Source organism: Thalassophryne amazonica, chromosome 15 (assembly GCF_902500255.1).
Source record: "Thalassophryne amazonica chromosome 15, fThaAma1.1, whole genome shotgun sequence".
NCBI classification, from domain to species: Eukaryota; Metazoa; Chordata; class Actinopteri; order Batrachoidiformes; family Batrachoididae; genus Thalassophryne; species Thalassophryne amazonica.
The window spans coordinates 66,314,912-66,335,937 of NC_047117.1; the positions used below are offsets into that span (position 1 = coordinate 66,314,912).

Genomic DNA, 21,026 nt, shown 5'->3' on the forward strand with positions numbered 1-21,026 from the left:
TAAAAAATGTGACTTTGTGATACTTTGTAATGAAATGTCAGTTTTGATGATAAAGTGCACTTTGTGAGGAGGAGTCTCTCAAATGGTCAAAAAGCTGGTCGACCTGCTGTCTTCTGATTTGTGAAACCACGTTTGAACAAATGTAAAGCATATATGTTGTAATTATAACGTTTTGTTGTTGTTGTTGTTGTCTATTCTGCATTGTTTTAGAATTCTAAATGTACTTAAACTCTTCCGCAAATGAGACTTGCTTGTCAAGATGGTTTGTCCACCTGAAAGCCGACTGAAGGAACACTTTACTTGTGTGTTCATGTGGTGACTCGCGCACACACACACACACACGCTGCAGCGTGCACTGTCTGTGCATAACAATGTGCACCATGTTTCTGTCAAACCTTTCCACTGTGCACCAGCAGCCGGGATGATCCCTGTAGGCGAGTTCAGACACTTTGGGCCGGAGCAGAATTCAAAGTTCCGGGTCCTGAAGCCGTGGTGGGACGTCTTCTCCGAATACCTGTGCATCGCCATGCTGATGATCGGAGTCTTTGGCTGCACCTTGCAGGTGAGGCGCCATCAAACCAGCCACTTTAAGCTCTTCAGTGTGAAATGACATCATTATGAAGAGCCAAAGCAACTTGAAGATGAAGCATAGATTGCTGGGTTCAAACGGGAATTCTTTCAGACCTTTGCATTGGTTAAAAACACAGACTGCACCAACTGCACGACACTAACTGCTGACCCACTGGGGATTCACATCACTCACTCACTCCCTGCTTGAACACTTTTCTCGCCACCTGATTATCATTTCTGTGTCACGTTAAAATAGCACTTAGAAAAGCAGAGGAATTCATGTGTAAACAATAGTAACGCATAAGGTATCATAGTGTCCAGACACTGACAGGTGGAGGCTTCATTTAAAGCTACAGTGTGTAGTATTTTAGCGGTATTTATTAGCAGATAATCAAATATCGCTTTTATAACTATTTGTTCTTGAGTGTATAAATTGCAATAACAAATTTATGCATTTTCAAACACTTTGTATCTACACTTGTGGTCGGCGTCAATGTCATGGCAATTTTGAGCTTTTGTCAGGGAGGAATAGCAGCATACATCATTCATGACTTCAAAAAACAAGAAATGGGTGCACAAGTTTGAAGTTACTTTGGATCATCTCTAATCCACACAGGGTCAAAATTATACATGCAGACTTAAATATACACATACACCCCCACTAGTATTTAGTTAATGTCCCTTAGCAAGCTGCACCTCAACCAGATGCTTTTGGTAGCCATCAACAAGCTTCTGCCATAATTCTGGCTGGATAGTTGACCACTCTTCTTGGCAGAATGGTAAACTTCACTTAAATTGGTTGGTTTCCTGGCACAAATCTGGCTTTTCAGTGTGGCCTGCAAATTTTCAGTAGGTTTGAAGTCAGTTCATTGGGAACGCCATTCCAGATTCCTGCTTTATCCATCCTAGAACCTGTTTTGATGTGTGTTTGGGATCATTGTCCTGTTGGAACACCCACTTATGGCCAAGTTTCAACAGTCTAGCAGTTTATTTGAGATGACGTTGAAGAATTTGGACGTAGTCCTCTTTCATTATTCCATCCACTTTGTGTCCATGCACCAGTACCACTGGTAGCAAAACAGTCCCAGAGCATGACGCTACCACCACCATGCATGACAGTTGGTACAGTGTTCTTTCACCTTTACCCCTCAAAACATACCTCTTGTCAGTGTGGCCAAATAGATCAATCTTTGTCTCGTCTGTCTTCTCCAGAAGGCATTTTGGCTTGTCCATGTGTGCAGCTGTAGATGTCAGTATACCTTGAAAGTGTCAAATTTGGAGCAGGGGCTTCCTTCTTGATCAGCACCCTCTCAGTCCACGGTGATGTAAAACTCACTTCACTGTGGACAGTGATGCTGGTGTTCCAGCAGTATCCAGTTCATGGGAGGCCTGAACCTCCCTCCTGGGTTGTTCCAGAACATCTTAACCAATTTCCTCTCATCTGAGGGTGACAGTTTGGGTCTTCTTCCAGATCTTGGCAAAGTGCTGACACATCTGTCTAACTTGTACTTACATACAGTTGTTTGAACTGAAAGAGGGATAATTAGTAATAAAATACATCAGCGACCATTAATTATTACCGCATGTGCACGGATAGACTTACAATCATGAATACTTTGTGTTGCAAAATGGGACGTTAAATAACATGCAACATGTCCTTTAAAAAAGAAAACAAAAAACAGAAAAGCCCCCTACACTGGATGAATCACAGCGCAGGGGCCCAAATCTCAGCGTAGGGGCCCCCTACCCTCAACTGCACTGGCAAGAACCCTGGTGTTCGTGAGCTGGCCCACTGTGGAGGTGTTTTTCCTTCACCAGTGAAACATGTTCTGGTGTTTGTGAGTTTATTAGTGTATTTAGTATGTAGTAAGTATGTAGTAAGTATGTCCCTTCAGCTTCTCCCTTATTTTCACTCGGGGCCGCAGCAGATCCGTGGTGGATGCCCTTCCTGACACAACTCCGCCTTGAACCGGGAACCTTATGCACTGGAAGCAAGCGCATTTAACTGCTTGGCCTCCACCCCTGGAGATTATATAGTAATGATGTGTACTTTTACACTGCGTTATTACCCTGTACTAGCAAAACAGGGTATGTAATCAACCCTCTGTGTGTGTGTGTGTGTGTGTGTGTGTGTGTGTGTGTGTGTGTGTGTGTGTGTGTGTGTGTGTGTGTGTGTGTGTGTGTGTGTGTGTGTGTGTGTGTGTGTGTGTGTGTGTGTGTGTGTGTGTGTTCTCAGCCTTCTTCAGCTTCATGTTGACAGTTCACTGCAACAGATTCAAAATGCAAAACATGACATGACCTTCAGCCCTTTTGATTGTTCAATCCTAAAAGAAATAAAATAAAACACACTTGGCAACATAAGAAATGATTCACCAATTGTCCAATTATGTTTGGTCTCATAATGAATAACATGTACACCAAATGTTGAAATTGTGTAAATTGGTTTATTAGCAGCTCAAAATGTGTCATTAGTACATGCAACAAATGAGGAAGGAATTCATTGAACTGATGACAAATTGGTGAAATGTAAAAAATCTTTTTGTTAAAATAAAGGAAAATGTTACTAATGTGTGACTATTATAAACAGTGTTTGCTATTTATCAAAATACATGATTGGTTCATTATTTGTTGCTTTCATTAATTAATTTTTACACAGATCACCCAAGATAAGATTGCTTGTCTGCCCAGTCACTTCACCAGTCCAACATCCGAGGCGATCGACTGCAGCTACATCAGGAACTACAAGGATAATGAGACCTGGGAGAGCTCGCTGGTCCAACCTGTGAGCCCCATCATCCAAGAGGTGGTTGGCCGCCAGAACAACCTAGACATCCACCAGTACGTGTTTGTCAACCACTATTGCTACCAGAGCGCTGTCCACTGGTACGGGAAATTCTTTCCATACCTCGTGGTCATCCACACTATGATCTTCATGGTAGCCAGCAGCTTCTGGTTTAAGTTCCCTGGGACATCATCGAAAATAGACCTTTTTGTCACCATCCTTGGAAAGTGCTTTGATTCACCATGGACTACGAGAGCACTGAGTAAGGTTTCTGAGGAACGGGGAGAGGAGAATTTGATTATTTTGAGGAAAAAAACCATGTCAAAACCTCCAGAGCGACGGGCAGGGGAGGAGGAAACAACAGGTCTCCTTCGGTCCTCCTCTGTTAAATCTAACCCCGACAAGAAAAATCCAGATCCTCAGCCTGCTCCCTCAGTCCTGGATAAGAAGGAAGGTGAGCAGGCAAAAGCTTTATTTGAGAAGGTGAAGAAGTTGAGGACTCACGTGGAGGAGGCGGACATCCTGTATATAATGTATGTGCTCCAAACATCAATAAAAGTTTTCAAGTTCCTTTTAGTCACAATCTATAGTGGGGCACTGGTTCCTAATATTGAGATTGTGGTACGCTGTTTGGTTCCTCCAGAACTGACAGGTTTTGATATCTACTGTTGTAACTACAACAAGGCCCATCTTTTCTCAAAGCTTGCCTACTGCTATATCTGCTTTGTAGGCATTTATGGACTTATGTGCATCTACACCCTATATTGGCTGTTTCATCGACCACTGAAAGAGTACTCCTTTGAGCATGTTAGACTTGAGACGGGTATTAACGACATACCGGACGTGAAGAATGACTTCGCTTTCCTCCTACACCTCGTAGACCAATATGATGCTCTTTATTCCAAAAGATTTGCTGTCTTCCTTTCTGAAGTCAGTGAAAGTCATCTCCGGCAGGTCAATCTCAACCATGAGTGGACTGAGAAAAAGCTCAGAGCCCGTCTTTCCCGGAATATCAGCAACCGTTTGGAGCTCCACCTCTTTATGTTGCCAGGGCTCCCCGACACCGTGTTTGAGATTACTGAAGTGGAGTCGCTCAAACTGGAGTTCATCACGAATGTCACAATTTCGGGTAACGTGGCCCAGCTTGCTTCTCTTCAGGAGTTAAAACTGGTGCACTGCCCTGCCAAGCTCCAGGTAGCTGCCCTAAACTATCTTAAGGATAATTTAAAGGTTTTGTGGCTGACTTTTGAAAGTTTAGAACAGCTGCCTCTATGGATGTATACCCTGCATTGCCTAGAAGAGTTGCACCTTACTGGGCCTTTGTCTAACGAGATATCCCGAAGTGCCATGTTGGAATCCCTTCGTGAGCTTAAAGCTCTGAGAATCCTCACGCTCCGCTCCAGCCTAAATAAGATCCCACCCAGTGTGGTGGATGTTGGATCACAGCTTCAGCGTCTTTGCATCTATAATGAAGGAGCCAAACTCCAAGCTTTTAGCAGCCTGAAGAAGCTGACCAGTCTAATCTCCTTGGAATTGGTGGGTTGTGACTTGGAGCGCATCCCAAGTGCTCTCTTCAGCCTGGACAAGATCCAGGAGTTAGACTTAAAGGAAAACAAGCTGACCACAGTGGAAGAGATTCTGAGCCTTCAGCACTGCCGGCGTTTGGTGACACTCCGGTTGTGGCATAACAAAATCTCTTACATTCCTGAGCACATCAGTAAACTGCACTCATTGGAGACCGTGGATGTTAGCTGGAACAAGCTCTCCAGTCTTCCCCCAAAGATGTGCTATTGTACCAAGCTCCGGCACCTCGACGTGTCCCACAACAACCTCAGCACGCTCCCCCCTGAGGTGGGCATCCTGCAGAGCCTCCAGTTTTTCTCAGCTGCTTTCAACCACTTGGAGACTTTGCCAGATGAGCTCTTCTCCTGTAAAAGGCTAAAGACACTGGCTCTCAGCAACAACTGCCTTTCGACTCTTAGCCCAAGAGTGTCCTGTCTGACCCGGCTGGTTCGTTTAGAAATCAGTGGGAATCGCCTGGAGTCTTTACCTGTAGAAATCGGGGACTGTCCCTTACTCAAACTTAGTGGAGTCATAGTCGAGGACAGTTTGGTGGATCTACTGCCAGCAGATGTACAAAACAAAATGACTGAAAGCTAAATTTGTAGAAATGTAAGGATTGTTGTGTACTTACATTTTTCAGTATATCAGGATGAACAATGGAGCACAGACATACAAACTATTTATAGACTGTTTATCATTTCCAGTAGGTGGCATTGTCCATATTACAAAAAAAAAAGGGGGGGGGGCGCAAAATAATACAGCTAAAATCTACTTGAATTTATTTAAATGTGATCATACAAAATCAAATGAAAATTCAACTTGCACTTTTACCTGTATTAATAAGTGTTACCTCAACCAAGGAAGTCATGTTTTCTTCGGTGTTAGAATTAGTAATTGGTAATTACTTCTATCTATATCTTCTATATAAAGATAATTTTTGAAGCAGATCTAAATAAAGGGATTTTGTTTTTTTAATTGTGGGGGGCGGGGGGGGTACTTGTTCAGTGTGAGCAGTTCAAGCATTAGCGGCGCTATGCATGCTCCAAGTACTTGTTCCACCTTTTTGTGTCTGATTTGTCAGTATATCTCAAAATGACAGAATTTAATTGGTGAAGATTAAATTAAAAGATTAGAAGATTGGATTAAATTGGCTTTTGATGATTTTGAGGGGTGAATCTTTCTTGGGGTCTTTGAGCTTTGATCCACGATGACGATTCCTTTGGTCTTGATCCTGCCTTTTGATACATTGTTGTAATACCTTTGATCCTGATCAATGGGGGAGATGCTGACCTTCTTGATCCTGATTGCTTTTGTCCCCATTCAAACTTTGACCTGATTCTGTTGATCATGATTGCAGGATCAGAGCAATCAGAATCTAAATAGTGGATATCACAATAAAGGATTAGCAACCCAGATCAGAGGTCACTGATCAGGGACAAAAGTCAACATCAAAGCTCAGGGATCAGGATAAAATAATGTTAGCGAAGATTAAAAGAAACAAAAACGAAAGTGTTAACTGACACAAAAACTGATGGACTTTGGCAGAGGTGTTCAATCTCCAAGTGCTGTTCTAGTAACAAAGTGTTAACATTTATAAGCAGTTTGTTATTTTTATATAAAAACTTTGCTGTTTTTTTATGCTGTAGGAGGAGAGAATGGTAATGATTTAATAAAAAAAATAAATCCAACATCATTATTATTATGTACATTTTTTAATGGGCTTCACATTGTGACAGACTGGTCTTTTTCCTGAGGCTGGTACTTTATGAATATTTTGTGAATTCTTCTTTTGTTTTTTACCCCCACGACATTTTGGCTCATGTTGCTCCCTTTGAGCCATGACAAAAGTGGTGGAAGAAAAAGCCTTTCAGTGTTCAAATAATGGATATGCATCTCTCAGTTTACATATTCAGCCAAATGAAGAGAGTGAACAGTGGCTCAAAAATCAGATGGATATCAGGTGCACACAATATAACAATCAGCGGGAAGAGTAAGAGGACTTTCCCGAGGAGAAGGAAGGGTGGCATGAGCTGCGTGGTCTACTGCCACCATGACACAGACACACATAAGTGGCAGAAAATGATGATGATAATAATGATGATAACATGAGAGAGATAGAAAACTAATTCCCCCCCCATGAGGTTATGTTACATGTTGACGGGTGATTTTAGAGTTTTATTTGACGTGCAACTTATAGAAATTAACATAATCCTACAACTGTATATTTGCTTTTAGCCACCTCAGCGCCAACCTGTTGAACCCAGCAGCATGTCATTTAGATATAACATTTAAAGGTGCCTTATTTGCAGTGGCCAAATTAACATAGCGTTAGCAAATGCTGGAAACACCTGCATCAATTCAACAACGGGTAGTTGCATAAAAAAATATAAAATCTTGCAAATTGGAAAATACTCTTACTAACTCAGAGAACACAATTGCATATAACCTTCAACACCTGCAACAATTTAAGTTGATACCGCATCTGCTATGAATTGATGCAATGCACCCAAAACGCACCACCATCACACAAGAGTATTCCCAACACAAAAAGAGTTTTCAATCTGGAGGACTTTTAGTGATGGATTACGCTCTTTAGCGCTAGCACCTGGTTGGCAGAACTAAGTAAAGTAAAATGTAAATATACTTATGGATGTAAGTTTATTTACTTTATTGATTATTTGACTCTCGAGCTGGCTTTTCCACCTCTGTTCAGAAAACAGAGAATATATCCAAATACACCCATGTTGCTACTCTCAGTGTATCAATACACAGTAGAACTAAAAAAAAAAAGAGCTATTCAGGTAAAACAGGAGATCACAGAATCTGCTGCAAGTAAAAATAGTGTAGCAAGGTGAAGAAAGATGTTCCTGCTAACTTGGCTAGTGGGGAATTCCCCTTTGGCTGACCTGGTAGAGTCTTGGTCTCGAGTACGAGCAATCTGGTGTTCAAATCAGTGATGGCTGTGTAGAAGTGGACCATCACTGTCTTTGGCAGGTTGAACTTTTTTAGCTGCTGCAGGAAGTACATCCTACACAGGGCTTTCTTGGTGAGGGAGCTGATGTTCAGCTCCCGCTTGAAGTTCTGTGTGATGATGGAGTTGAAGAAGTGGAAGTGCACCACAGTATCAACTGATGAATCACACAGCTGGACCTTTTCTGAAGTCCACAATCATCTCCTCTGTCTCTTAAGGGTTGGACTTCAACTTATTTTGTCCGCACCAGGTCATCAATCAGTCGACCTCCCTGCTGTAGGTGAACTCCTCTCCATCAGAGACGAGTCCAATGAGAGTCGTGTTGTCCGCAAACTTCAAGTGTTTGACGGACTGATGACTGGAGGTGCACCTGTTGGTGTACAGGGAGGAAAGCAAAGGAGAAAGGACACAGTTTTGTGGAGTTCTGGTGCTGATGGTCCTGGAGTCACAGACATGTTTCCCCAGCTTCATGTGCTGCTTCCTGTGTGACAGGAAGTCAGTGATCCACCTGCAGCTGGAGTCAGGCATGTTCAGCTGGCAGAGCGTCCTGTAGGCATTGAAGACCGAGCCGAAGTCCACCCACAGGATCTTTGCACAGGTTTTCGGCGAATCCAGATGCTGGAGGATGAAGTGCAGAGCCAAATTGACTGCATCCTTTACAGACCTGTTGGGGAACTGCAGGCTGAGCTGAGTTCAAGTGACTTCACTACCATCGAGGTCACAGCAACAAGTTGGTAGTCATTAAGTCCTGTGATCCTTGATTTTCTGGGGATGGGGATGATGGTGGGGGATTTGAAGCAGGCTAGCACACAGCACATTTCCAAGGAGGTGTTGAAGATGTACATAATTTGTTTTCTGAAGATCCTGTTACCTTGCCTCTCCATGATGGAAAGGGTCATCGCCGTGGTGAAGGGGGGGGGGCTTCTGAGGTAGACAAATGTGGACATACACAGGCTGCTGCTCAGGGTGGGGGAGGTGAAGCTGGAGGAAGAAGAACTGGTGGATGGGGTGCAGGGGACAGTTTCAGCTTCCCATTGTCTTTCAAAAGGATAATAAAAGTCATTCAGATTACTGGCCAGGTGCAGGTCGTTGATGGGGCTGATGATATGCATGAGCCTCTTCCAGACGGAAGCAGAGTCGTTGGCTGAGAACTGGTGAGGGAGTTTCTCAGAGTAGTCATTTAGTTTCTATAAACCTGTTAGACACCCTGAACCCGTCTCTGTCCCCACTCCGGAATGCTTTTGCGGCCTGAGCTGAGTTTAGTGAACCAGGGTTTGTTGATGTTGTAACTCACTCTGGTGTGAGATGGAATACAGCAGTCCTCACAGAAGCTGATGGAGGACATCACAGTGTCTGTCAACTCATCCAAGCCAGAGGCATTTTGTCCAACGTGAGGGAAAATCTGTTATACAAAATCCAGTATACAAGGGTAGGCTGAAAAGTTCTAAGGCTCACTATGATGCAGTTAATGCATTAACTGTATCATCAGGTCGTCTGCAAGTGATTTAGCACCAGGTTATCCACAAACATGAGTTGCGTGGGAGGAGAGGGGCGGCCGCATATCCGGCCGCGCCCCAGTCCAGTCACGAGCGGCTCTGCTCACCGGGCCCCCCCCGGGGGGGAGGCCCAGCTATCAGGGGCCAACCGAAAATCCACGGCGCTTCGGTATCGCTTCGTTTAGGCAGGATTCTGACTTAGAGGCGTTTAGTCATAATCCCACAGATGGTAGCTTCACACCATTGGCTCCTCAGCCAAGCACATACACCAAATGTCTGAATCTTCCTCTCGTACTGAGCAGGATTACTATTGAAACAACACATCATCAGTAGGGTAAAACTAATCTATCTCACGACGGTCTAATCCCAGCTCACGTTCCCTATTACTGGGTGAACAATCCAACACTTGGTGAATTCTGCTTCACGATGATAGCAAGAGCCGACATCGAAGGATCAAAAAGCGACATCGCTATGAACGCTTGGCCGCCACAAGCCAGTTATCCCTGTGTTAACTTTTCTGACACCTCCTGCTTAAAACCCAAAAAGTCAGAAGGATCGTGAGGCTCGTATATGGTGTTTATTACATGGAAAATCATACAAAAGCATCTGGACTTTTGTTTTTGTCCAGTGAGTGTGATTATCCAGTTTATACATTAACGGTTTAGGTGAGTTTTACTGTGTATGTTGAAGGTCAGTCCTGTAATGTCTCTGAAAATGTTTGTTTTGGCAAAGGTCAAGGTCAAAGGGAATTTTTTTTTTAAGAAATTCCCCCTCCCTTCGATGTCCATCAAACTTGGCAAACATACAAGTGGGCTCTGGAATTGCCCAGGTAAGACCAAATTTACTAAAGATTAATCATGAGGGGCAAGGTTACTGTGATCAAAGGTTAAGTTTTTCACTCAAATATGTGCCAATCTTGGTACTCATACTTGTACACAGTAGAGGTGGTTTCTGGAATTGCCCAGGTGAAGACAAATTTGCAGCACAGGGGCCGAGGTTGAGTCTCGCTGTTTGTTGCCGTGCTCCTCCAAAGCCTTTTTGGCAACTTTTACTAAACTCAGTATGTCATTGATGGTTGACCCTGAAATTGCCCTTAAAGAATAAATCTTGGTAAAGGTTAAGCAATTTGTTTTTTCAAACCGATCTTGGAACAAATGTGGCACACACTTAGCTGGACTATAGATGTGCCCTGGCAAGGTCAGCTAGAGGTCAGTCATTTGCATGAACAGTCAAAGTCAATGTCACATTGCAGTAGCACTTATTATCTTCATGCCATCTGATAATAGCTAGTTAGTGAATTCACATTAGTACCGTAAACATGTCTTTAGAGCAGTTTGAGTCCAAAGAGTAAATATGGCGAGCTGAAAGCTTCAGTTGTGGTTTTACTGTGAGAGGTACTTGTTGAAATACTTTGGATCTTTTATGTTATTTTTCTGTTCAGTCTCATTTTTAATGCATGTGCATTCTGCAACCACCGCTGTGATTTTGATCTAAAAACTGCGTTGTGCCCCGACATGCACGGCTGCATTACAAGCCCAAACAGAGCAGGGTGAACATTTTTCAGTCCAACTTTAACACACTGGCCTGCTACACACCATTACAAAATCTGTTTTTAAATTTGTAAGGAGACAAGAGAAAGCAGCGTTAAGGCCTCAGAACTTTCCACCACGGAAGATATTCATAATGTGTCACAGATTCTTTACTGCATCACAAACATTAACCAAAAACTCCATCAGGGTGTGTGGAAATACCTAACCTGAGGATGACTGTCTTCAGACATGTCCCTATAAATCAGAGCACGTGTCTTCTCCTCTGTCATGGATAAACGGATGCAATTCACCAGCAGTGATGTTTTGTTTCACTCTTCTGCCAAAAATAAAAAGTAACAGAAGTTATCCCGCAAACCGTCCACACTTTATTTCCTCTCAGTTCACCACACGTTCATGCTTTAAATCTGAAAGTTCTTGTGGTTACTGTGACTAAAGAGGTCTCTCTCTCTCTCTCTCTCTCACTCACAGGTTTCTCTCGTCCACTCCCATTATGTGTTTTTGTTTTATCAGATTCCTCCAGCTGGAAGAAGAAACAGACCAAAAGAACACAACAGTGTTTGTCAAAAAATGTGTTCACACACAAACACGCCCACGTTTGCACTAAGGAAGTGGAGCGCCACCTGCTGGCTGAATACAGGTGGGAATTTTTATTACCTTGGTCAACAAAGTTGGAAGTGGTTGTTTTCGCCCCTGTTTGTTTGTCTGTCTGTTTGTTTGTGAACAGCCTGAAGCCCACAATTTATAGTTCTACGCTTTTTTACTCTTTTAATTAATTTTATTAGGAAACTCAACTTTACCTAAATTCTGGGTCTTTTAGTGAAGTTTAGGTCTAGTGGCCGGCGATCACCTTAGTATTTCCTGTTTTTCTTGTTTAATTCTGACAAATTATACTGTATTTCTTGTATTTCTGATGCATGATTCTGTTTTTTTTTCTCTCTCTGTTTAAGGTGCAGCTACATCCAGAAATGGGTGTGGTATTTGTGCTGGAGACCTTCCTGTCCTGTGCACCAACAGCATTTCCTGTATATTCGTTTTGTGAATTGTTCTGCAATATGTGTTTGTAGCATGGCCCAAGCAGAGGGTCACCCCTTTGAGTCTGGTTTGCTTGAGGTTTCTTCCTCAGAGGGAGTTTTTCCTTACCACTGCTGCTCTGGGGGTTGGTAAGGTTAGACCTTACTTGTGTGAAGCACCTTGAGGCAACTCTGTTGTGATTTGGTGCTATATAAAAGAAAATAAATTGAAAAAATATAAATGAAATGAAATTGAAATTGAAAAATTTTCATATATCGTTATGATTTTTTTAAAAACTGAAGACTCATACGAGTGAAGCGACGTGCAGCAGTGCGACTCTCGCTCATGGTACAGGGAGTCCCAAACAGGAAGTGCCAAATTTTGAGTCCACAGTAAAACAGGAAATGTCAAATGTTACACACTTCCTGGATTGACAAATGAGGTCTCATTAATTCTCGTGGGAATACAGTGGCAAGTTCACAATGAAACAGGAAGTGCCAAATTTTGAGCCCACAGTGAAACAGGAAATGTCAAATGTTGAACACTTCCTGGCACAGGTAGAGCTAGAGCGGAGGCCAGGATTGCACTGGACTCCCGTGAAATCTGATTGGACACAGATTATTGACATCACGACAACGCACGTCTGGTTAAAAAGAGCTGTATTTTGAAGACAGTGACACAAACTGACTGCTAGGTCCCTCCAGTACAGTAGTGAGCGCTGTGTACTACAAAAGGTTCTGATCTATCTTATTAGAAGAAAAATGTTTGACTCATGGACTCCTAATGACACCAAAGTTTTATCGTGAGTAAACGACCATATTTTATGCTAGAAATGAGGTCCAGGTTATTAAAAGTGGTATCCTTTAATTCAAGTTGTCTTATATATACGTGTTTCTCCAGTGATTCGAGCAGGCAGCTGTTGATTCATAAGATAAAATGTGAAGACGCTGAGGCTGTACAGGTAATTTATTCCTCCTCTGTTCTGTATAAAACCTGTGTAACCTCTTAATTTTGCTCTCTGAAGGACTTATTTTTAAATAATCTTAAATCTTAAATTTACTGTCTGAGTGATGCATCAGTGACACAACTTTCGATAAATAATTGTAAAGTTATCTTCCTTAAACACAAACTGAAAGCAAATCTGTACAACTTGATATAAATTAATTAAAAATATAAAATCCAGCTTCCTGATGAAGTGGTGTAGAGGAGGATTTTCTTAAAAAGAAGACCTGAAAGTTCAGCTACAATTTGCCAGAAAGTACATCTGAGATGCAGGCGTAGATTTGATGTATTTGTGAAAGAAACTTCTGTATTTCTTCATAATTGATGTAAATAAAGTCCAAGACATATTCTGTGACTTTGAAATGTTCAAGTTTCCATCCCCTGAGTTGTCTGAAGAAAACTGGCAATAAAACTGATTATTTACAGGTATTATCAAGTTTTAGAGATTTGCTTTCAGTTTGAGTTTGAGGAAGATCATTTTAGACATTTTTATTCTCTCTATTTTTTTTTTTTTTTGTATTTCTTGTATTTGAAATGGCATAAACAAATTAAAATGTGTGAAATACCATGTGCTCCAATACTTCTGGAGGGTGCAGTATCCTAACCTGAGTGCAAAATGAGTGTGGTATTATTACTATTTTTTTAAGAATGTTTCATTTTCACTGTTGCTGCACTTTGTGTGAAATCATAGTCGTATCATATATCATACTGATATGACAATATTGAGATACGATAATATTGTACAACCCTACTGTCAACTCGTTGAAAATCTTGAATATTAATTTACATCTACATAAAAAAAAATGCTTAAAGCTGCAGGGGGTTAAGAGGGCTGTAATTAGGAGGGGTCTGGGGGGGGCAAAGCTGAAGGTTTTTAGTCATGCTAATGCTCCTCAGAAGCATTTACTGAAAATAAAGTGTGAATGACCTAAATGACATGGTTAGATGGTGAGGAGCTTCCAGGCATGTGAGAGGCAAAAAAGAAAATTGCTTAAAAAGGCCATGCTCCCCCTCGAGAAGCTGAAAGGTTTTAGCCATGCTAATGCTCCCTTGAAGGATTAACTGAAAAAAACAAAGCTGGAATGACCTGAATGACATGGTGAGATGCTGAAGAGCTTCACTCATTCATGTCTGCGACCTATACATATTATCCTGATAGGCAAGAACTGATTCAATTTTCAAGGGCAAAGGGCAAAATCAGAAAAATCCTGGAAAAATTCCTGATGTATATCTTCCCTATGTATGTATGAAAAGCTCATTTGATGTACATTTTGCATTATATCTCAATAAAAAGTCCCTCAGACACTTTTATTTGTGACAATGAGGTGCAAACTGGCACTCTCAATGAATAGACTCAGTTTGATCTACATCTGATCTGTATTGTAGATTTAGCGGATATTTGATTTTAACATTGAAAATCCCTTTTGATCTATATTTTGTATTATATTTTAGCTTATGAAAAGCTACTTCTAATAGGATTTTGACCAACTTTGAGATGTTTCGACAGCTTAATTGGAGGTAAACCTGTGCAATCAATTCGTCTAATCAGTATCTTGATATGCCACACCTGTGAGGTGGGAAGGATTATCTCAGCAAAGGAGAAGTGCTCAGTAACACAGATTTAGACAGATTTGTGAACAATATTTGAGAGAAATAAGTATTTGTATATATAGAAAATGTTTTAGATCTTTGAGTTCAGCTCATGAAAAATGGGAGCAAAAATAAGTGTTGCATTTATATTTTTGTTCATGTTATCATTATGGGGTGCTGTGAATGAAATTTTGAGGGAAAAAATTGACTCCTTTTTGAAATAAGTCTGTAACAAAATGTGGAAAAAGCAATGTGAATACTTTCCAGATGGATGCACCGTGTGCATGTATATCTATAAATATAAAAGGCAATCTATGTATGTATGTATGTGGCACAGTTTTTGTTTGCTATACACAGCCACAGCAATTAAGCAATCAACACCAAACTTGATATGGTGACTGGGGTCACCAAGGGGGAGGTCACTGGGGCCCTTAGGTTGAACGTGTACGTGCGCGAACACACACATGGTCAACCTTATATTAGATCACGACCCGCTCACTGGAGCCCTTATTTTTGCAGTTCATGTGGTACTCTGTAAGGTCACAAACATCACACTTTACTTACTACATAGTAGCCACTGGCTAGGGTGTACTTTAATTACTATTCATTCATTATTCATTATTATCAGGTTGTCCTAAAAGTTCCCTGAAAAGCCTTCAGTTAATTCAAAATGCTGCAGCTAGAGTACTAACGGGGACTAAAAGGAGAGAGCATATCTCACCCATATTGGCTTCTCTTCATTGGCTTCCTGTTAATTCTAGAATAGAATTTAAAATAATTCTTCTTACTTATAAGGTTTTGAATAATCAGGTCCCATCTTATCTTAGGGACCTCTTAGTACCATATCACCCCAATAGAGCTCTTCGCTCTCAGACTGCAGGCTTACTTGTAGTTCCTAGGGTTTGTAAGAGTAGAATGGGAGGCAGAGCCTTCAGCTTTCAGGCTCCTCTCCTGTGGAACCAGCTCCCAATTCAGATCAGGGAGACAGACACCCTCTCTACTTTTAAGATTAGGCTTAAAACTTTCCTTTTTGCTAAAGTTTATAGTTAGGGCTGGATCAGGTGACCCTGAACCATCCCTTAGTTATGCTGCTATAGACTTAGACTGCTGGGGGGTTCCCATGATGCACTGAGTGTTTCTTTCTCTTTTTGCTCTGTATGCACCACTCTGCATTTAATCATTAGTGATTGATCTCTGCTGTCTTCCACAGCATGTCTTTTTCCTGATTCTCTCCCCTCAGCCCCAATCAGTCCCAGCAGAAGACTGCCCCTCCCTGAGCCTGGTTCTGCTGGAGGTTTCTTCCTGTTAAAAGGGAGTTTTTCCTTCCCACTGACACCAAGTGCTTGCTCATAGGGGGTCGTTTTGACCATTGGGGTTTTTCTGTAATTATTGTTTGGCTTTTGCCTTGCAATATAAAGCACCTTGGGGCAACGGTTGTTGTGATTTGGCGCTATATAAATAAAATTGATTTGACTATCCGAACAGGCCAGAGCTTGCTGCGTGCGAATTAAGGTGCACATTTTTTCAATTAAAATGTACCTGCTGTGTATGGCGTGCCAGAGCATTGCCGTGATATGACCTTTTTATCATCATTCACTTGAGTTTTATAAATGTCACAAATTGCTCTATACCTACTATACCTAAAGTGACATGAAATATACAATGGCATGGCTATAATTCTTATTACCCATGCATAGAATGGGTAACTCTGCTAGTGTGTGTATATATATATATATATATATATATATATATATATATATATATATATAATGTAGCTGGGTTCATGATGCACAATATTTTGAAGTTTTATACAAAAGTTTGAAGATAACGTTTTCTGCAGTTTGTCTGTTAACAAGATTACGCAAACACTACGAAACCGATTTTCTTGTAACTTGGTGAAAAGGTGGGGTATCAGCCAAGGAAGAAACAATTAACTTTTGAAGCATGTCCAGGAAGTTATTTGTGCAGCTGTTGGAGTCCAAGACAAATTTCCCAGAAGGGACAATAAAGTGTATCATATTGTATCGTAAGTGGTTTTTCACCTTCATGCACCCTATTAATAGTACATGTACATACACACACACTAAATTGTGCTCAAAATCAAAACTGACAAGACTTCAAGTTTTATTTATTTAATTTCATCTTGAAATAGTCAAGTGAATAATTCCACTCTTGTTTTAAAAGTACTTGTATAAATAACATTTCAACAAATTGTAAAAAAGTCAATTCATAAACTGAGAAATATTCAGTCCTACTCCAACAATAAATAAGAGCAAATTCTAAGTGCATCTAATTAAGAGAACCACAACTACTCAAAGCAACGAGGATGGACATGTCAAGTTTTGTTAAAAACAAACAAACAAAAACCAAGCATTAACAATTCACATTTTTTTTTTACAAAATGGAAATAATGCAATGAAAACCCTGGAGAAAAAAAAACTATCTATAAATGTGCATTCCCAGATAATAGGGAAAAGGTGCCTAAATCGCACTGTGCAAAAGAGCCACCCACCCACTGAAAAGAAGCTGCCAAGAGAGTACGTCCCAATTCACATATTAATGCTGAGCCGCCATCAACAACAAACAACAAAATAATAATAATAATAATCCTCTGCACAGCAATGAATTCAAGTCACCAGGTTTGAAGCAGTGTCGTTTGGGTTATGCAGTATTCTAACTATGAATATGCGCAAAGAGCAAGTCAATCATACCAGGTACACATGAAGCTCGCGCCACGTCAACCGCGGTTTGACCACTGGTGTTGGCGTGCTTCAGGTCGGACCGTGGCGCCAGGAACTCTACAATATTACAGTGGCCTTCCCTGATGGCAATGTGGATCGGCAGGGCACCCCTGTGATCCGGGAGGTTCACCGAAGCACCAAACTCCACCAGCACCTGCAGGGTGTCAAGGAATCCTGTACGAGCTGCATCGTGGACTGGTGCTATCCCATGTTTGTCCTGGATGTTGGCGTCGGCACCATTTTGCAAGAGCAATGTCGCAATCTTGGGGCTCCCCATCATCATGACCTGTTGGAGGCAGCAGAGATGAAGAATGTCGACAGTTAACTCCAGTGAGACTGGCACCATGTCATGTTCCACATTCAGGTTGAACTCACCATCTAGAAGGTTGAGAAAATAAAGTCCAAAATGACAGTGTTTGCCAATCCTGGCTGGCCCTCTGGACCCAAAGTACTGCAAGTTTTCAATATGTGATCTATTCAGACCACATCAGCTCAACCAGGTGTGTTCAGCCAATCAACAGCTGGCTGAAGAATGAAATACAGTTCGAACAGGGAAAGATCGCAATATTGTAGGTACCAAGGAGCCACAGATTGGGGGGAGTACTTCTTTCAATAACCCTGTACAGTAGAAGACTGATTAATCAGCTGATGTGACAAGTGGGCTAGCCAGTGTGGCTTCTAGGGAGGAGTGCTAGTACAGCCCCTTGTGTCCATTCACATTCAGAGACGTGCCTCAGAACATTGGGAATGGGAGTTTTGCAACAGTGGGTAACTGTCATTCCAACAGTCATGGTAACGGAAGCCCAAGTCCCTCTAATTATTGCCATTTGTTGGTTTTTCAAATCCAATATTACCAGAATGTCAGCTCTTACAATGTTTAACAAGTTCTCTCTCTCACTATCCCACACATACCAAGCCATGGATTTTAGAATGTCGTGCCACTCTTTTCGTACATCATGTGACCTGTAATTTCCACTGCAGTTTTGAGAAATAAGGCTTTTTTTTTTTTCTTTTATGAGTAAATGTGTTAATCATTTTAGCAACAACAACAATGGGCAGAAGCTTGGGATAAAATAAAGCAACATTACTTGCACACATCAGATTAAGAAAAGAGGCTGAATCCTGGTCAGAATCCTTCTTAAACTGTATGTTAGTAACATGTTTTTAAATCTTATGGACACAATGTGAAATCAACATTACTTAAACGTGCCACTAAATTCATTCAGATGCTCCATTTTCACTCTGGGTCACTGCAGCAAATCCAAGATGGATCTGCATGTTGTTTTGGCACAAGTTTTACACTGGATGCCCTTCCTGACACAACTCCACATTACATGGAGAAATGTGGCGTGGCGGGGCGGGGTTGTACCAGGAACCTTCTGCGCTGAAACCTCATTAACCACTTGGCCAACACCCCTGATTTTTAAAGAAATAAGTATTTTTTATAATAATTATAAGTATTGTTATTAAATTATAAGTATTTTACTAATATACTTAAGAGCAAATTAGTTTTTCTCCACGAGATTAATACAAAATGCAGATCTGTTTCACTTACATCATACAACTGTGTGCCACCTCCTGGACAGTTCTTGGTTAGTTACAAGGAATAATTTAATAATAATCATCACAGGCATGACAGAAATTAGGAGCAAGTGCAATTATGTGCAATTTGAAGCCTTCTTTGTCACTTTTTTCACGTCCAAGCAAAGGTCTGGTGGCCACCAATGTTCGTTAATCAGTTAATCCCCACAACAAGCCCAAACACGTCCAATACGTAATTGGACAGCAAAGACAAACAGCTGTTGTATGACCATACTTGAATAACAGTCATAATAGCAATAAGTGAAAATAGGCTTTAAAAAATCTTGCTGTTTAACAGTCAGGTCCATAAGTAATTTAACACAACTTTTCCCCCCCTTTTTTCCACTGTACAAGACCACAAGGGAGCTGAAATGAAACAAAATTTGCTTTGAGAGAATCTTTGTACCTTTCATACAAGGGAATTAACAAAAATATGACATTAACCATTCAGGAATTATGGTCATTTGCGAACACAGTCCCTCTATTGTCAGAGGCCGTAAGTAAATGGGCAAGATAAATCCAAGTATTATAAGTCATACAAAGCATCACATCATCATTACAGGTGGTTTTCTTTGGACAAATTAGACTGGATGCACAAGCAAACCACTCAGTAAGTCTTAAACATAATTTACACCAGTCATTAAGAAATGCAAACAGTACAGTACTGTGTGGTAAGTGTGTTTGTAGTTTTCAAAAACTGTGTGACCTTGCAAGGAGACGAGTGAGGGAAGCTACCAAGTCTCAATCTTTTTACACAAGGATCATTCAATATCAATACTAGCATTGGTATCGATATTAGGATCGATCCGCCCACCTCTAGAGAATAGACTTTGATGAATCTGTGTGCGCAGCAGTCAGTGCGTGCGGGAGAGAAAAAAGCTTGAGTATCAATCTTTTTACACGAGGATCGTTCAATATCAATACCAGCGTTGGTATCGATATTAGGATCGATCCGCCCACCTCTAATGGCAATTCTCAAAGATATGAAGGCATCTGTGGCTGTGATTGCAAATGTTGCAACTTTTAAGTGGAATGGAAAGAGATTTTCTTAAAAAAAAAAAAAAGTTAGTTTGCCAGAAGGCAAAGGAGACTGGGGCCTAGATTGGTTCAGTTTTTTTGCATTTGGAGCTGAAAAGAAACAGTCACATTTTTGAAGCTAAAAATAGCAAAACACAAGCTGCCCGCAGACGGTTTATTGTTGTGTGTATTGCGTTTTACCTGTAAGGCGGTGCGGCCGAACTCGTTGGGAGTATCGGGATGTACTCTGAGCTCCTCCAGGATCATCTGGACCTCCACGGTTCTGCCGTTAGCGGCCGCTGTCGTCAAAGCTTTACCGGCTTCCATCTGACTAAAAACCATCATAGACCGCGGCCTGGAGTCTGTTTCTGTGCGAAACACACGTTTAAAAACTTCAGCTTCCGTTTTAATCGACTATGTTATCTTAAATTTACATTTTACCGCTCGAATAAATCGCCTGTTAAATTTAAACAGTGGGAAAACGGTATTTCCGCCGAGGACGAAATACGTCAACAATTAGCATTAGCCACCCGCTAACTATAAAAGAGGAACAAATGGAGAATGGGTAGGACGCTTTTCGTACCTTGTTATGTTTGAGAAGATCTACACGGTAGTCACTGGTTTCAGAATAGGTGTTTCTAACGGCTACAAAGTTTTAAATCAAACCAAGCAAGGAATGTTTATCAACATAAGAAAAACATTTGCGCGCTGAGATCTACGCACAGCGGAGTCTGCCGACGACAATTTACAAACATTGGCTGGCGAACACGCGTTGACCAATCACGGCGCGACCACAGGGCGTAGTGCTTCCATGTATGTCATAAAGGGTGGAGTTACAACTCTGTTACTACGCTATCGCTGTGGCAACAAAAGTAGCTGACCAATGAGAGAGTGGATCGTAGTAAGCGGGCGATTCGTATACGTTGATGTCTACAAAAGGCAGTTCATTCACTTTTCTGACTTTGGCTGCAGATCGGCACAGAACCCAAAGTGCAGGATAAACAAAAAAAAGGGCGGGTGCTTAATTTTAAGGCGGAATTCACTGTGTACAGCGCATTAAAGATACAAAAAAAAAAACTGTGCTGAACTAATGTGAGATTGCAGTGGCAAAAAAAAAAAAAATGTACCAATGACAACACTTAAATTAAAGCA

The 21,026-nt window shown here is 41.3% G+C and overlaps 2 protein-coding genes across 2 annotated transcripts; one reads left to right on the forward strand and one right to left on the reverse strand.

The window, feature by feature from the left end:
• Positions 1–7,403, forward strand: si:zfos-323e3.4 (volume-regulated anion channel subunit LRRC8E). The gene is made up of 2 exons (XM_034188569.1): positions 1–562; positions 3,227–7,403. Exons 1-2 carry the CDS (start codon positions 422–424, stop codon positions 5,510–5,512), a joined length of 2,427 nt encoding a protein of 808 aa, XP_034044460.1. The 5' UTR covers positions 1–421; the 3' UTR covers positions 5,513–7,403.
• A 9,255-nt stretch (positions 7,404–16,658) lies between these two features.
• Positions 16,659–20,913, reverse strand: cdkn2d (cyclin-dependent kinase inhibitor 2D (p19, inhibits CDK4)). Its single transcript, XM_034188910.1, has 3 exons — positions 20,458–20,913; positions 20,076–20,242; positions 16,659–17,562 (listed from the first exon to the last, which is right to left on the reverse strand). The coding sequence occupies exons 2-3, from the start codon at positions 20,217–20,219 to the stop codon at positions 17,209–17,211; spliced, it is 498 nt and encodes a 165-aa protein (XP_034044801.1). The 5' UTR covers positions 20,220–20,242; positions 20,458–20,913; the 3' UTR covers positions 16,659–17,208.
• Positions 20,914–21,026: the final 113 nt, after the last annotated feature.

Excerpts from the sequence above, each read along its gene's own strand:
- cdkn2d (XM_034188910.1), bottom strand. The coding sequence starts at position 20,219 with ATGATGGTTTTTAGTCAGATGGAAGCCGGTAAAGCTTTGACGACAGCG. Across the intron at positions 17,563-20,075 it reads TCGGCCGCACCGCCTTACAG|GTCATGATGATGGGGAGCCC; the intron begins GTAAAACGCAAT and ends TGCCTCCAACAG.
- si:zfos-323e3.4 (XM_034188569.1), top strand. The coding sequence starts at position 422 with ATGATCCCTGTAGGCGAGTTCAGACACTTTGGGCCGGAGCAGAATTCA. Across the intron at positions 563-3,226 it reads TCTTTGGCTGCACCTTGCAG|ATCACCCAAGATAAGATTGC; the intron begins GTGAGGCGCCAT and ends ATTTTTACACAG.